Source organism: Podarcis muralis, chromosome 7 (genome assembly GCF_964188315.1).
Source record: "Podarcis muralis chromosome 7, rPodMur119.hap1.1, whole genome shotgun sequence".
In the NCBI taxonomy this organism is placed as follows: domain Eukaryota; kingdom Metazoa; phylum Chordata; class Lepidosauria; order Squamata; family Lacertidae; genus Podarcis; species Podarcis muralis.
The window spans coordinates 66,331,198-66,349,024 of NC_135661.1; the positions used below are offsets into that span (position 1 = coordinate 66,331,198).

General features: G+C 45.8%; 1 protein-coding gene across 1 annotated transcript in view; it reads right to left on the reverse strand.

Moving 5' to 3' along the window:
• Positions 1 to 2,050: 2,050 nt before the first annotated feature.
• The window catches only part of SLC9A1 (solute carrier family 9 member A1), a 75,445-nt gene continuing 59,668 nt past the window's right edge, over positions 2,051 to 17,827 (reverse strand). The window contains exons 7-12 of the mRNA XM_077932479.1: positions 13,736 to 13,806; positions 12,814 to 12,987; positions 11,808 to 11,922; positions 10,084 to 10,185; positions 8,619 to 8,691; positions 2,051 to 6,015 (exon numbers count right to left, since the gene is read on the reverse strand). Of these exons, the coding sequence (XP_077788605.1) occupies positions 5,687 to 6,015; positions 8,619 to 8,691; positions 10,084 to 10,185; positions 11,808 to 11,922; positions 12,814 to 12,987; positions 13,736 to 13,806 (864 nt within the window). The 3' untranslated portion in view covers positions 2,051 to 5,686. The remainder of the gene's footprint in view (positions 6,016 to 8,618; positions 8,692 to 10,083; positions 10,186 to 11,807; positions 11,923 to 12,813; positions 12,988 to 13,735; positions 13,807 to 17,827) is intronic.

The following is a 17,827-nucleotide window of genomic DNA, read 5'->3' on the forward strand; positions in this document are numbered from 1 at the left end:
TTAATTTCATCCAGAAGTGCCTCAACCTGTTTAGCTTATTTTCCTGGGAAAGCTCAATGTTGAGCAAGAAATGGAGCTTTGCTGATCACTTCTTATATTCTGAACGTATGGAAATTGCAGTCATCTCATATACCAGAAACAAAGAGCTAAAGATGGATTGTCTACACTACCACTAGACAAAATCAAAATCATGGAGCACAGGGCTACCACTGACTACTAGGCAAAGCGAGTACATGTAACTTGCAGGGTCAAATGCCTCAGAATTATCAGTTACTGGGGAACAGCAGTGAGAAAGGTGCTGTTGCTTATGGGCTTCCCATAGGTATCTGGTTGGCCACTGTGGAAAACAGGATGCTGGGCCTTTTGTCTGATTAAGCAACACTCTCCTTAAATATCACTTGCTGGGGTAACATTTGGAGGAAGGTTGCCCCCTAGTGGTCCAGTGATTTGTGGCACTTTCCCTAAGCGTGTTGCAGCTACATGGTTAACAAATCTACAGTTCCCAGGATTTTTGAGGAGAAGCCATCGCTGATCGAGGTGGCATGACAATGCAGGTGGGACTTCTCTTTCACTTGCATCACCACCACCATCTATTCCGCCTGGCTTTCAATTTGAATTTAGCCTGATCTTTTATTCCCCTTCCTTCCTTCCCTCCCCCTCCCCTTTTTATGAAGGTTACCAGCTAATTCTCCCCTGGCCTCCTCGCTGGCCCAAATAGGACTAATTTAGCTAGCTAGCCCTGGTGATCATCTAATGTTTATTGGATGGATTTCCCCCTAAATTGATTTTTGAACTTTGAATTTGTTATTCACGCTTTTATACTGTATTTTATGCTGTTTTTTTGTTGTATCACAATTAAGTGTTTTAAATTTGTTGTTAGCCGCCCTGAGCCCAGTTTTCTGAACCGGGAAGGGCGGGGTATAAATAAAAAGTTGTTGTTGTTAACATCTCTTCTTCCCCCCTCTCCCATTCCTTCCTACCTTTTCTTTGGACAGTGACGTGGCTGTTGGAAGCACCCAAGCCCTACCGCTCTTGCTAATTTGCCTCTCCCTTCATTGCCTCTCCCTGCTCCTGCCAAGCTCTGCTCCCAGGGGGCCATTCTCACTTTGGTGCAACATGCGAAGGTCGGTGCCCAGTGGCCAAACAGCACAAGTGACCCTCTCATTCATGGATCGACCTTTTCAGAGTAAAGAGAGAGTTTCTGCCCCCATTTAAAGCACTATTAAAAGGTAAAGGTAAAGGTACCCCTGCCCGTACAGGCCAGTCTTGACAGACTCTAGGGTTGTGCGCTCATCTCACTCACGAGGCCGGGAGCCAGCGCTGTCCGCAGACACTTCCGGGTCACGTGGCCAGCATGACAAAGCTGCATCTGGCGAGCCAGCGCAGCACACGGAACACCGTTTACCTTCCCGCCAGTAAGCGGTCCCCATTTATCTACTTGCACCTGGGGGTGCTTTCGAACTGCTAGGTTGGCAGGCGCTGGGACGGAGCGACGGGAGCGCACCCCGCCGCGGGGATTCGAACCGCCGACCTTTCGATCGGCAAGTCCTAGGCGCTGAGGCTTTTACCCACAACGCCACCTGCGTCCCTTATAAAGCACTATTACGCTACTTTAAACAGCCATGGCTTTCCCCCAAAGAATCATGGGAGATGTCAGCGGTTAAGCATGCTGAGAGTTGTTAGGAGACCTCTGTTCCTCTCACAAAGCGACAGTTCCCAACGAGGTTTAACAATCGACCCCTCTTTCTAGGGGGCTATGGGAATTATAGTTCAGTGTGGGGAACAGGGGTCTGCCAACAACTCCTAGCACCCCAACAAACTGCAGTTCTCAGGATTATTTGGAGGTTAAAAGTTAATGACTGTTAAAAGTGGCCTAAGAGTGCTTTAAATGTATGGTGATGATGTGCTCCAAGTCTCCAAAAAATCATCAAAAAATAGCTAACCTTTCCCAGCATCGTGTGTGTGTGTGTGTGTGTGTGTGTGTGTGATGTTTAAAAAACAAAACAGAGAGCACATAAGATAGTGGTAGGGAGGAATCAGTACAGGCCACTAAAAATTTAAACATTCATTTATTAGAATATTTATGTAAAAAGACTCTCTTTACACTTCTTTTTTTTATAGAATAGTTGTTTTTTTTCATTGCTTTATCAGCTCCCGCTGGAGAGAGAACATTTGTACATGAAAGCACATACAGGCTACTGCGGTCTACTGATCTCTGCTCAGCCTGAAGCAGAGCGCTATGGCAAGGCCCAGGTTAGGTCGAGAGTACACAGAGCCGTGTGGTGGGAGTGGGGGCGAGACGGATGAGCCCCCTTCTGCCGCTCTTCCCCCCTCTTACCTGTGCCGCTTGCAGCTCTTCCCCTCTTGTGTGTTTGTTGTGGGGGGAGCATGCTGGAGGAAGGAGAGGGTGTTGCTATTTGGGTGGGAGAAAAGATGGACAGGTTTGCACAGAGAGCTATTAACAGGCCTAGTCTAGCCGTCCCGGCTGGAGCCGGGAGGGACCAGACAGAGCGAGCGGCAAATCACAACACCATTTTTATTTTATTTTTGCGCAGGCAGACACTGTATGGCTAAAAAGGCACAGCACAGGGGGCAGAAAATTAAAATGCCCCCTTCAGGATGGGGTGGGATGGGGGTGAGGAACTAAGAACTACTGGAAGGGGGGGAACAGCAGGCACCAGCATGGCTCTGTAAAGGGCACACTTCTTGAAAGAAGCTTCGATAACAGAATTGCAATATCCAGAACTGGTGTCTAAAGTGCAGAAACTCATTCTACTCTCTACCTTAGTCTTATCACCGCCACCAACACACCCATCCTCAGAAAAGGGGGGGAAACAAAATACAACCAGCTCAGACTGGTGGGCAGATATAGATCACTGCAGTGCAGGGCAGTAACCTAACACACAGGATTGCCCCCACCAAACCTGGTGCCCTCCAGATATCCCACAAGCCCTGTGGGAGACGAAGACACAAATATCTGGAGGGTGCCAGGTTGGGAAAGGCTGCCCTCTTGTCCTCCAGATATTAGACTACAATCCCCATCGTCCCAGGCTGTTGGGCATGTTGGCAGATGTTGATGGGAGTTGTAGTCAAGCAACCTTTGGAGGGCCATAGGGTCCCAAACCCCCTGGTATAGAGCGGAAAGCAACCTCACTGAGCAAGACAGTTCTATGTCCCCTTTCTGAATTCCTTTCTTTTTCTTTGGGGGTAAGCAATGGGGAATCCCTGCAATGCCTTCACAGGAAAGCCATCTTTGGCTAAGGGCCAACTCTACGAAGGGAGCAGACCACTCTTTGATGAAGCTCGTCATTTGAGAATGCAGGGCAGGGGTGCAGCTGAAAGACTCCCATATACCCACCTATCTATAAATACCCAGCATATTGGAAACAACCATGTCAGAGCAAAAATTATAACCCACATTTAGATTCCGCCCCCTTCACATGTGAGAACATTCAATCATGCCCCTTCCGCCACCTGCCGCTTTGAAGAGGCACCGTCTCAGCCATGTGATTTACTTGCTCTGTAGGCAACACTTTGTCTTCGTGAACCCCCGCCTGGGGGATGGACGGGATTTCCTGGAACTTCCAGACACGAAAGCCTTGCTATTATTTGCAAGGTTGGATTTATTCCCGGTTGTAGAATAGTTGTGGCGCTCCATCGTAATACATAATTTGGTGGTCAAGGATTGAGACATGAGTTTTATAGGCTAGGATAATGAGGGGCTAGATTTTTGGAAACCAGAAGTAAGGTAACTGAAAGAGGCACTGGGAGCAGCTCTGGGGTAGCCAATGTGGGTGCCCTCCAAAATGGCGGACTCCAACTCCCATCAGCCCCAGCCAGCATGGCCAATGGTCAGGAGTGATAAAAGTTGTAGTCCAAAACATACGGAGGGCACCAAGTTGGGAACATCTGGCCTAGCACCATCTATCGGAGGAGGATGCCCACTGCAGAGTGAAGGCCGGAGGGAGAGCAGAGTCTAGCAGGCAGGTGAGGGAAAACAGAACTGAGAGGAGCTCGTCCGAGGGCGATGGGTCATAAACCAGTTAAAGGATGCCGCTGTTGAGATAGTTCTCTCTGGAAGGAGAAGCAGCTGGCTCCTCTGCAGCTGATATTGCTAAAAGGTAACGCCCAAACCCAGCTACCTATTAGAGTTCATGCTCTCAAGTTTATAGGCAGAAAAAAAGGCTATTAAAGCTTTTCACAGAAGCAGCCTTTGCCAATCTGGTATCTTCCAGACATTTTGGACTACAGCTCCCATTAACTCCAGCCTGCATTGGTTGTGGCTGATGGGAAACTGCATACCCAAAGCATCTGCAAGGCACCAGGTTGGCAAAGGACAAGTGGAACAGCCCTCTGCGCAGGCACCCTAAGTGCCCTTTGTAGAATAATTTGTCGCCTTTTAAAGAAACAGGTACCCTGTGCCGTTGTTTTTTTAAGGTTAAAATAAACCAGCAATTATATATGTACAGCCATGTATTCGTCTTTGGTCAACAAAATTCTCTTTGTGTGTGTTTTTTAAAAGGTAATTTGGATTATAAAATGAGAAAGAGGGTAACTCCAGGAAAAGAGGGGAAGGTACGCTGGAGAATTTTAGACAGGTGACGGCATGTGATCGGTCCCTGGTGTCGGAGCACACTTACCGCTCAGGTTCTAGGAGCAAACAGCTTAGTTACACTTAACAGACTTGTGAAACAAAAAGAAACCAGGTGACTCTGAAATTTGGAACTTCCAAAAGGCTAGAATAATTTTCTTATGGCTTCATGGGATTTAAAAAGAAATCCACAAACTCTATAGGATTGGAATGCTTTGTTAACCCAACCAACCACCTGGTGCAGAAAACTGGTGTCAGAAAAATGCCACACTCCTTCCAAGCCAGCAGTGCTCTAAAATAAAATTTTAAAAATCACGCCTGGTTTAAAGCACGCCTGGCTCAGTGTTTTCGTTCAAGAGCCCTCTTTAGCGGAGAAGCTACTGCCAACGCCATCTCTAGAAGACAACAAGCAAAATATACAGGAAAAAATGAAGAGAAGTGCAGCTGGTGATTTAAAGCCATACTCAAATCCCAGAGTTCCAGCTTCACCACTGGCCCACAGGAATGCCGGGGACCGGCTTGGGGTGACGCAACACGCCACCCCGCCCCAGACTGTGCTATACCTGATACAAGATGCACTTCCTCGTCTTCTCCAGTGTGTTTGGAAAGGAAAATCAGAGCAGCAACAAAGCAAGAAGGAGAAAAGAGAGGGCTCTCTAAAGTGCAAATGAACAAGAGGCTTTAGGTGCCTAAACGGAAGCAGTCTCTTGGCGCTAAGGGGAAAGGTAGCAGCGGGGCAAAGCATGCCACCCTACCCATCCCAGAGGAAGGGATGCTCCTCTTAATGCGGAAAAGGGGATGAGCAGGGCTCTGGCATTTTTCAGGACAAGGGATTTTGGTCACCCACTATGCCTGCCGCTTTCCTTAGCAAAACAGCCAAGCTGGCATAAGATGTGCATTCCATTTGGGTTATTATTTCTCACCTCCTAGTAAAGCTTCCAAAATGAAGAGCACAAAGAGAGAGAGAGAGGGAGAGGGAGAGGGAGAGAGAGAGAGAGAGGGAGAGGAGAAAGCAACTGAGAAAAGCCCAAGGTATGTGTGTGTTTGCAGGAAGCTCCCCCTACTGGTCAGGTCTAGAAGTGCATGGGGAGGAGCTCACTGGCCTTTGGGGATGAAGGGTTCCCCCTCGTCAGGATCGGGCCTAGGCCCAGGGTCACTCAAGCATCGCATTATCCGCTGGTTACTGGGGCTGTCGCCAGTTCCAGGGGTGAAGACGTCATCTGTGCCTGGAGAGGAAGGTTCTTTGGCCCGCATTACCAGCCCCTGCTCATCCTCGTCTTCCTCTGGGGATGGTGGGAGGCGGCTCATTCCCTTCAGTGCCTCGTTCACCAAGTCAACAGATTCTGGAGACTGCGGTGACGCAGGGTCGATGGTGATGATAGGGAGGTTCTCGGAGTCCGGCTTGGGGTCATAAGCTAGAGGGTCTGGAGAGGGAAAGGATAGATCATGTTGGAGGTCAACAGCAGGGATCATTCTGTTGTAACTTAAGGGTTAATTCTGTTGCCAAGAAGCCAGCTAACCAAGAGGGGCTGGAGCTGTTGCTTAGCATGCAATCAGAGTGGGATGGTCTTTGCTGAGGTAGCACTTATTGTGATTGGCTATGTAATTCTGAGGGAGTTTTCTCCCCTGTATGTTTGATTGAATATCTAACCCTTCTATGTACCAGGAAAATTTGGAGGAACACTGAAAAAACTCCTATTCAATATTTTGTCCTTTGGAAAAAAGACTTTTTAATACAAGGTTTTACTCACTTAAAATGTGTAGTATGAATATGTTCATGTCCCCTCAATCAACAGCATTAGAGAACAATAATTCATATGTACACTATAAGCATATACAACACTCAAATCCAAGATAAATTTCTGCATCTAGGAGTGCCTTCGTTGCTTGTGAATTGCTGCTTGGTTTCTTCCGGCGATCTGTTTTAAGCTTAGATATACTAGAAGCAAGTATCCCAAATCTGCTGTCCTTTTGACTGGCACCTCCCTTGACCAGCACATTTTCATATCTCCCTTCAAATGACTGTGACATGTATATTCAAAGTATGCACACTTTGGGGGCTGCAACCCTGTGTGTGGTTTCTTGGGATGAAAGCACCTTTAAAAGTGCATCTTACTTTTGGGTTAACACGTAAAGGATTGCTCTGTAAATTTAATAAATACGCCAAATATTACCTGCTAAGTTATAAATGCCACATCTCAGCCTGTTAAAGTAGGAAAATAATTGAGGTTTGATAAGAAAGTATTGCATGTATTTAAATCCCCCCTCCAAAAAAAGCTTTCAGGTATTTCTTCACCGTCAAAAATATGCCCCCGCAAGACTACAAAATGTCCCTATATTTTACACTCTATTCCTAAACGAAGCCAGTTAAGAGCCAAGGCTGGAGCAGCAACCAAGTCAATCAAGAGCGGAAACCGCCACTTTGTGGATGGGTAAAGCTGGAACATAAGTAGAGTCCTGCTGGATGAGCCCCAAGGCCCATCTAGTCCAGCATTTGGTACTTACAGTAGCCAACCAGGTGTCTGTGGGAAGCCAAGAAGTAGGGCATGAGCACAGTAGCCCCCTGGAGCATTTACATTCATTTTTTGTGCAACCCTGGCAGTTGTCTGAAATGCAGACTGTTGAGTCTCTCAGGACACCGCCAGGGAGTTGGAGAACATGACTAATACAGGAGGACAAACAACTTCACAGTGTCCACGAAGTGATGGGTGACAGGGGCAGAGAGGTAAGAATGGGGGGTCCAACCAAGTAGAGGAAACTGCTGGGTTTCATTCTTGGGTTCTGGGGGGGGGGAGGAGAGACAGGCTTGTATAGATCACAGCAGGGATGGCTGGGTTTGGTTCCGTTACCTGCTGTGGAGGAGAAGCACCAGTCCTATTTATAGGCAGGGGTCTGATAAAGAAAGAAGAAAGGCACAAGAGAGGAGATCAATCCTTCGCAGAGATCCGTTAGGTACCTCTTGCGGAGAGCTGGTGGGCAGGTTCTCCTTTGATCTCAGGGTCTAGCAGAAGGAGGATCAGGAGAAAACATTCACCCAGATCCAACTGGGGTTAAGGACCCTGGAGATTTTTTGCTTCACCCTCAAAGAGTCTGCTGGCTCTCTCTGCTCTCCATCGCTCGGCGCATCCCTTTCCCTGCTCCTCCTGCCTACTGGCAGCATGTGCCACTCTGCATCTTTTGGAAGATCTTCAGCCACCTTGGAGCCCTATGGCACCAGAACCTAGGAGGCTGCCTTATACCATGTCAGAATATTGGTGTATTTCGCTCCATACTGCCTGCTCTGAAAGACAGCAGCTCTTCGGGAGGAGTCTTTCCTAGCTCCACCTGGAGATGCCAGGGACTGAACCTGGGAATTTCTGGATCCCAAAGCAGTAGTGACACCACTTGCGAGAGGCTATTGCTGCAGCTCCACCCTAAGTGGGCGAGCAGCTGCTGGGACCGTGTCTGCTCTGCAAGCCTCTCACAAGAAAAGAATCCAACGCTCAGTGCAGAATTCCGCATTCCAAGATCCTCAGCTTTCTCTCCCTCTCTCTGCAAAATACAAATTGCTTTGTTCCCAAAGGTAGCAGCCTCCCTTTGCTCCAAAATGCATTTAGCCTGGGATGGGGAACCTGTGGCCTCCCCTTGGTGTCAGGCTCCAACTTCCACCAGCCTAAGCCAGCATGGCCAATGGTCTGGGATAATGGGATGTGTACTCTGACAACCTGTGAAGTTCCACAGGTTCTCCAACCCTGCATTAAACACACACACCAGAGTTCCTTTGGTGCCTCCTGCAGATGGTTGCACCATAAGAACAGTCATACTGGATCAGGCCACACACCATCTAGTCCAGCATCTTGTTCTCACCGTGTGCTATGGGCAGCCTGCAAGCAGGGCCATTAAAGCGAAACTTGTGGGGCATGAAGTTAGTGGGGTAACTAAATGCTAACACAGCAGCAGTGCCTTGAAACTTCCTTCCCAAATGGTCCACCATGCCCCGGTTGCAGATTTCTAATTTCCAGAAGTTGCCACAGCCTCCTCCCCTCACCTGAGCCAATGCGCGCCCTTGACATGGTGGGCGAATCGATTTTGTGTGTCGGCACCGTCAGGTAGTTGTTTATCTGGAATCAGAAACACAGCAGCCGTTAATTAAAGGGCTCTTCACCTCGGAGACTCCAATGACGTCTCCCCTCTTATCTTTTTTTTTTTTTTTAATAAATTTTATTAATTTTCCATAAGTAAAAAACAAAAAACACAACAAAAACATAAACAAACATAAAATGGACCTCCCCATACCACCCCTTTTCTGCATCCTTGTTTCAAATTTTTCCAGCAACCCTTTAGTCAAAAACATCATTTACTCATTTCATATATTAACTTCCTTAACTTATTAGTAACAGCTGTAGTTCTTTGTTTCTTATCTCTCTGACCCTTAATTTTCATCCAAATTACAGCAGTTTTTAAGATATGTTTTAAATTTGTTCCAATCTTCTTCCACCGCCTCCTTCCCCCGGTCTCGAATTCTGCCAGTCATCTCTGCCAGTCCCATGTAATCGATCACCTTCGTCTGCCATTCTTCCAACGTGGGTAGTTCTTGTGTCTTCCAATACTTTGCTAGAAGAATTCTTGCTGCTGTTGTGGCGTACATAAAAAAAATCTTGTCCTTCCTTGGCACCATTTGGCCCACCATACCCAAGAGAAAAGCTTCTGGTTTCTTGGAAAAGGTTCTCTTAAGAATTTTCTTAATTTCATTATAGAAAGCCTTAATTCCCAGAAAGCCTTAATCTTCGGGCAGGTCCACCAAAGGTGGTAGAAAGTTCCCTCCGTTTCATTGCATTTCCAACATTTATTATTGGGCAAATGATAAATCTTCGCTAACTTGGCAGGAGTCATGTACCACCTATAGATCATTTTCATAATGTTTTCTCTTAAGGCATTACATGCCGTAAATTTAACACCGGTGGTCCATAACTGCTCCCAGTCAGCAAGTTCAATATCATGTCCAATATCCTGTGCCCATTTAATCATACTGGATTTCACCATTTCATCTTGAGTATTCCACTTCAACAGCAAATTATACATTTTTGACAAATTTTTTGTCTTGGGTTCTAACAATTCTGTTTCTAGTTTTGACCTCTCCACTTGGAAGCCTTTCTTTCTGTCCTGTTTAAATACTTCATTTATCTGACGGTAATGTAACCAATCTCTAACTTTATCCTTTAGTTTCTCAAAGCTCTGCAGTTTTATTTTTTCACGACGTCTCCCCTCTTATCTTCCTCTCTTCAAGATGAACTTAAGAAGAACCTGCTGGATCAGACCAGTGGCCCATCTAGTCCAGGATTCTGTTCTCACAGTGGCCAAACAGATGCCCCTGGGAAACCCTTGAGAACAGGATTCTCCCCCTCCTTTGGTTTCCAACAACTGGTATTTGGAAGCCACTGAAAGAGAAACTCACACTTTGAACCTCCACCCCAAACTCTCCACCATTACAGCCTTCCTTCCATCCATGGTACCTTCTGTTCCAGCTGTCGAGCCTTCTGCCTCCTCAGCAACATCTGGTTCCAGGCTTCTTCATAAGGGTCGGCCACCAAGGTGTGTCGATTATATGACCGCAACTAGAACAGAACTCAAAAGAGGTTACATATACGCACAGAGAGAGCCCCCACCCCCACCCTCCCGGCTGCCATTTGTGTGAAGACAGTGTGGTTTCTACGGCAGATGTGTGGGGTGGGAAATACAACTAGTACCTGTAAAACGACAACAGTGATTCAAACAGAGGCCATCGACTTTAACCAGAGGTGCCCAAATTCCAGCAAGTTTTGAGCTAAACCACTCTTCCTCTGGGATTATGAGAAACGAGCTCTTTGAACATGATTTGCTCAGTAAAAATGTGTCTGTCTCCTAATCGATTGCAATGGAAAATCCAGCTAGATTTCTGTTGCTGTAACATTAGTGTTTTCCATCCATACCATATAAAATCTGCAGCTTTTCAGCCAACAAGCCTGAAGAATTTCAGGCAGGGGGTCAGACAAAAGGGTCCCAGAGTTATAGGCAACTGGGGAAAAGTGGACAAACATAATAACTTAATGATTATATTAACTAAAGAGAGTTTCCCCACTGTGCCAGTTTCACAGCTTTCTCTCTTCCCCCAATTTGTGACTTTTTCGCAAACTGTAGGTAGAGCTCTAGCCCATCTCTTCAATGCAAGACAATGACACCAACGCAAAGCAACTAAAAACGAATAAAATGGCTGAACAAATTTTTGTTTTGCTTTCATTCATTCAAATTACTGATTGTTTTTACTATACAGAGAAAATAATCTTTTGTTTAGCCATTGTTGCTAACGCATAGGGGTTCACCAACTTTGATTTTGACAATCCCCCACTGTTTGAATCACTATTGTTTTGTTTGAATAGGATCATCCCCTTGGCTTCAGATGTCGATGATCTGGGATCCTCTTTGCCCACAAAATCTGGGGGTGCTGTCATCTCACTTGCAAGAGTGAACATGTATCTTCTCTTGCAGCCCCAACATGCTGAAGCCTTTGCAATGCCCCTCTTAGCAGACAGGTGGCAGCAGCTGTTCCTTCAGACTTCCCCCTTTCTCAAATGCCTTGTCTACCATCATAAGGTTGGGCATAGGTGTGCACAGGAATATTAACAGGTGTGTCCCCAAAGAGGCCCCTCCTCACTGCTCATTTCTGCTAGGCCCCTGGAGCTGCACAGATCAGGAGCCCCACATGGCATCTGTTTCTGCTGTGCAAGCCTTACCGCTCCCCCCAGTCGAGTGTATTATTGCTCCAGGCACACATGCTCATCTGCCTGATGACTACAGGTTCCATCCTCAGCTTGCAGTCCCGTCACTGCCCATCTTTTAGCAGACTGGTCAATTTGCTGCCCCTTCCTTTGGGCCAGACAAAGGCCTTTCTACCCTCAAAGCAATGTTCATTTATTGCCTGAGGCCTCGTTTATTACGTCAAATTGTTGAACCAAGCTGCAGATTTATCACATTCATCAATGTACCTGGCCAAGTAACAAAGCAATTATTTGTTTGCTTCGTCAGTTTGCTTGGGTTGCCAGCTGGCTGTAAATGCAGGTCTGGCCTGTATATATTTTGGATGGACTGCGAGAATCGGAGGGATGGTGAGTGGGGGCCCCTGGAAGAAGGTGCACTGGAAATAGCTCTGACCTACCACAGTTTTCCAGACCAAAGATGCTAACGGGGTCCTCTTTCTTACCCTCTGTCTGGTCTTTTGCAAGTTGGTGCGCAAGATCTTTCGGATTTCCTCCTCTTTGTCCTTCGACAGAGCTGGCAGGATGCGTTCCACAGGCAAAGTTTTCGGATTGATATTTCTGAAAGATTAAGAGAAGGTTTAAAAAGCTTCAAAGGTTTGACCTACAAGAGAAAATCAAAATGCTCTATTACTAATTGCATTTATTCATCACTATGAAGCAGGCACCCCCAACCTGCATCCCCTCCAGATATTTTGGCCTACAACTCCCATGATCCCTGGCTAACAGGACCAGTAGTCAGGGATGATGGGAATTGTAGTCCAAAACAGCTGGAGGGACGAAGGGTGGGGGTGCCTGCTATAAAGCTTATAGAATTGGAGCACATGCTTTGCATGCAGGGGGTCCATGCAGAAGATAGGACTGGGAGAGAACCCTGCCTGAAACCCTGAAGAGCCGCTGCCAGTCAGTGTAGACAATATTGAGCAGGATGGACCAATGGTCTGACTCAGTATAAGGCAGCTTCCTATGAGAAGGTGGGGAAAGTTTTGTTGTGCAAGCAGAAATCCTTATGCTAACAGAATGAGTGCATAGGCCAGTAATACCAGGTTTTTTTACAGCGGTTTCTTTTAAAGAATTATAACAAAGTAGTACAGTACCTCGGAAGTTGAACGCCTTGCGAGTTTAATGTATTGGCTCCTGAACGCCGCAAACCCGGAAGTGAGTGTTCCCGTTTGCAAACATTATTTGGAACCCGAACATCCGATGCAGCTTCCGTGGCTTCCGATTGGCTGCAGGAGCTTCCTGCAGCCAATCAGAAGCCTCACCTTGGTTTTCGAACATTTTGGTTGTCGAACAGACTTCCGGAACAGATTCCATTTGACTTCCGAGGTACGACTGTATATGTTAAGTGGTTTGAACACTCAAAGCACTGTGTTTCCTCCAATCAGAGTAAGCCTTTCCCCCTTTAATGAATAAAACAGCCCCACCTCCCTTGCTCTCCATGATACTTACTGCATGGAGACAGTGGAGACGGCAGAGGGGATCTTGCCCATTCCTCCGCTCTCCACCAGCTCAATGGCTTGCTTCATCTCCATCTTGTGATAGAAGGCAATCAGCTGGGGCTCCTTCGACCTCTCCCCAGCAATTAAGCACTTCTTCACGTATTTCTTGTTGAAGCGATTCAGCCTTTGCAAGGGGATGAGAAAGACAACAACAATGTAAAGCTAAAATAAGCATCACCCACCCTGATGATTTTGGACAGCAGCTCCTATCATTTCCTGGCAACTGGCCATGTTGATTGGGGGCGATTGGTGTTCGAGTCAAACGACATGGGGTGTGTGGTGTGGCGGCACAGGTTAGCCAGCCTAGGGTTTAGTTCATAAAAAATAACCAAGTGGGGGAGACTCTTGAGAGTCCCATGGACTACAGGAAGATCAAACCTATCCATTCTTAAGGAAATCAGCCCTGAGTGCTCACTGGAAGGACAGATCCTGAATCTGAGGCTCCAATACTTTGGCCACCTCATGAGAAGAGAAAACTCCCTGGAAAAGACCCTGATGCTGGGAAAGATGGAGGGCAGAAGGAGAAGGGGACGACAGAGGATAAGATGGTTGGACAGTGTTCCCAAAGCTACCAGCATCAGTTTGACCAAACTGCGGGAGGCAGTGGAAGACAGAAGTGCCTGGCGTGCTCTGGTCCATGGGGTCACAAAGAGTCAGACACGACTAAACGACTAAACAACAACAACAACTTGCCCAGAGTCCTTGAGAATAACCCTCTCCCCCCCACCCCCCGCCCAATGTTAATGAGGCATCTTAGAAACCCGAAACAAAAGAATTCCCAAACGTGATTATTACAAAAATCCAGTTACAATAGTAGACAATAATAATTGTAAGCAACTTATTATTTTCTCCCCTGGCTCAGTAGCACTTACTTGTCCTTCCAGTGGTGATGGCCATAGTGGCCACAAATGTCCTCAATCCCCGTCAAAAGATGATCCAAGAACTATTTGAAGGAGAGAGGAAAACAAAAAGTATGGATTTTGCCTCATCTACAGGGCACACCTGATCTCTGCAACAGAAGCACAACCTGGTGATGAAGTGATCTCTCCTTGCCAACCCCCCTCCGCACTCCAACCCTTTCATCTGCAGTATTTTGCACCTAGGACAAATGTGGTTGTGGTGACAGCACACACAGAGCTCAGGCGCCTCATGGGTATTGTTTTAGCATGACACGGGCAGCGATGAGGGATGCAGCTCATTAAACGTTTTGGAGGAGAGGATATCATGGTCTGCTCTCACCCCGTTCCAGTGCAGCTCTAGCATAGGATTTCTCTTTCACCGGCTGGTGAAGTTAAACAAACACTGGAAAGATGTATGTGCTTCCTTTCCTGTGCTGCAGCACACATTTAACTAGTTAAAAAGGTGGGGTGGATGCAAACTTCCCATCTGTATAATAAAGGCAGGATATTGCACTAGAACTATTGAAAAGGTAATTGCAGCAAGGCTAAAATACAGCTTACTGACTGTGCAGGAATGTTCTTTAGCAATTGAACTGGGGGGAGGGAGAGGGAGAGAGGGAGGGAGGGAGAGAGGGGGGGGAGAGAGAGAGAGAGAGAGAGAGAGAGAGAGAGAGAGAGAGAGAGAGAGAGAGATCCAATGCTACACAGCATGCCATTAGAGTATCATCCCTCAGCCTTTTCAGGCTGGAACTCATTAATCCCAACCTAAAACAAATCAAAACTAGGTTCCATATTTAACATACATGTTCCTCTCTTTCTTCTCTCAAGGTGTTTCTAGTATTTATGCTTCAGACATACTGGTTTAACTGTTGGCCCTTCCCCCAAAGGATCTGGGAGTTGTATTTATTTATTTCATATTGTTTCATAAAATGTATGTGCTACTTGATTGGAAACTGCTTTGAGCTTCTTTAATTTTTTTACCAAGTGTACAAAACAATAATACTGTCAGTGAAAACAGTTAAAAACAACAATTTATAGAATTAACAAAAGAAAGCCAGCAATAAACTAAAACACATTAAAGCAGACATTGACATTCCACGTATCTGAGTAGACTCCTCTAAACAAAAATGCTTTTAGCAGGGTCCAAAAAGAGAACAGCGAAGGTGCTTGCCTGATGGCAATAGGGGTTACGTGTGCAGGATGGTAGTTAGAGGCCTGTCAAAATTCTTGAACGCAAGTTAGTTAGTTTCCAGAATTACGGGTGTGGGAGATAAGGGAGCTATGACTGTAAACGTAGTAAAGATCTAGTATTTTAAAAATTGTTATGCAGACATATTCTCTTTTTTTTTTTTTAAATAATATTTATTAAAATTTTCAAAAGTACAGAAAGTAAAGATTAAAGTACGTTCAAAGCCTTATTTTCATACATCAACTTTCCGGGACTCCCCCCTTCCCCCACCCCTACCATATTCCCCTTTCATATTGTTGGCTCCACAAGTTCTCAGTTCTAATTAAAACTTAATTTGTTTAAACCATTATTCAAATTTAAATTTAAATTTATACAATCCTCATATTGAAAGACAAAAGTTCTCTCCCCAGGGCCCACCCCATTTCCATTCCACAATTTCCCTTTTTTTTTTAATGATAAAAACACCCCACACAATAGAAATATAAGAAATAAGAAAATAAAAAGTATAGTAGATGAAAAAAAACCAATTCAGAAAAAAGTTGGCAAGCCTTTGGATTCTAGTTCTCCCCCCGCTGTCCCCGGTTTAATTTCCCTCTGATCGCCAATCCATGTTGTCTGCCTGGAATTGTTAAAATCCATAAATCCCATTTTTCCCCCAACTCCTTGCTGGCTTTTCTTTTTATAATTATTCTTAAAGTTATTTTTAAACCATTTAGCTTCAAATCTTTAATAGGCCTCCCCCCATTGTTCTTTCCAAGTTGTAGTCCAGTTTCCTCTTGTTCTGCTTGTTTCCTCTTGTTCTGCTGCTAGTTTCCTCTTGTTCTGCTGCTAAAACGTTCTTGTTCAGGAATTTAGTAAGTCTGCAGGGATTATTGTTATTCAGGAACAAAAACTTGCGTTCAGTCCCTCTTCAATAGAAAGTTCTATTGTCTCCTTTAGCTGAACACCCTGTAGACACAATATTGCAGCTTTCCCAGAAGATAACCAGTCCTGTAGAATTCCGATGGTATTTTTCCACTCACGACCTTCTTTGTAATGTCCCGAAACTCCTCTAGGGGGATTGTTGTAACTTTGTTTTCTCTAGTCCAAAAGTCCGATTGTTATCCCTGTTTTCGCCATTTTGTATCCAAGTTTTAACAGATTATAAAAAATTGTAACAAAATTAACCAGCAAAGTCCTCATAATAAAGTCCTCTTTGTATTTCCGACTTTGACAGCTACTTTGACAGCTGTCAAAATCTCCTTCGCTTTTCGCCAGGCTCCCTCCTTAATCACCCCGGTTCCCGGGGGGGGGGGGGTTACGTTTTCCTTCTCCCTCAATTCTTCCTCCAGCACAGTTCTTGTAGTTTCCCATCGTGGAATTCTTAGTTTAATACAATTCTTTTTGGACCTTGGTTTCCCAGTCCTTGTTTTGGAAGGTTTACAATAGGGAGGGGGACTGACTTCCTTTTTGGATCCCCCCCCCCCCCGATCGTATCAAATCCGAAAAAATTTCTTTTTTTCTCCTTTTGAACCCGGTTTCCAAATTACTCACGGGTTGTTGTTAAAAGTCCGAATTCTCAATGGAAGAAGTCAGCGCTCTCCGCCGGATGGCATGCGGCTTCGCTCGGCAGGGATAGCGAAGGACTCAAAGCACCACGCTTCTCCCCAGCACCCGATCCGTAGCCTTTAAAAAGGCTCCTTCACGAGTCGGGAGGGCGCTAGCGGTGCCAGCCGAGTCTCCATGTCCACGGCCTCCGTGGCCGTGGTTTTTAAGGGTCCCCGCATCGCCGGTGCGGTAGGACCCAGCCCCTGCCGAGCAGGCTCCCTCCGGAGCTCGGAGGGAGTCCGCCATTCGGCGATGGCGCCAACCCGGAAGTCCTGTTATGCAGACATATTCTCACCCCGCCAACCCGCCGCCACCACATTCTTTTTCTACAACTTTTTTTTAAAGCTACTAGTGTGGAAAAGTGACAGTTTATCTGCAAAAGCCCTCCCACTTTCTGTTGGTATATCTAACGGGTTTTGAGTATTACAACTTTATCAGATGGGCTGATCCTACCATTAGACAGAGTGAGGCAGTCTACTTGGGAAGCTGATTTTCAAAGGGCAGCAAAGGTTTGTTATTTTGCACTTTTGCTACCAGGGAGAGGAGAGATGCTTGTTGGATTTTCATATTCAGGTGCTGAATAACTTGACAGGCTTTGGGGCTTGGCATGGGGCACCAGTTGCTATTTTACCTCAGGTAGTAAAAAATCTGGCCCAGAATTGCTATTTCATAACTCTGGTACATATGTGGAGATCCTTTTCCCTGGAGTCAAAGGAACTTATTATTCCAGGAAAAAAGAGGCAAACCATTTTTGACAAGAAACTGCCATACTCAAAACCCACCAGGCACAACTAGACCACTGGAATGCTTCTGCAAATAAACGATAGCTTTTCCTCGGGATCTGGCAAATTTTGCTATTTTGGGGTGTGAGTGGTTTAGAATTGGTACTGCCACCTTTCCCCCCTCCCCCCGTCACTGGTGAGATCCATCTTAGGTGTGACCCACGTGGTTCTGACTCACTAGCAGGAAATAACTGAATTTGAGCACACGGGTTACATGCAGTGCCTTGATCAGCTGCTAGGTGGCATCAGCAAGCTATACCAACCAGTGCTTTGTTGAATTAAGCTATGGGAAATCTTTGAGACAAGGAATACTGAAGGATTTTAGGTGACATATTTCAGCTTCCAATAAATCTTTTTGTGTGTGTTTTTTAAGTTACATGTTATTTTGTACTTTGTAAAGTGTAACTTGGAACCCAATATGAACTAGAAGAGTACTAAGTATGGCTAGACAATCAGCCTATTACCGATTCGTGTTATTTCATCCCACTTTTTGCAAACAAAACACAA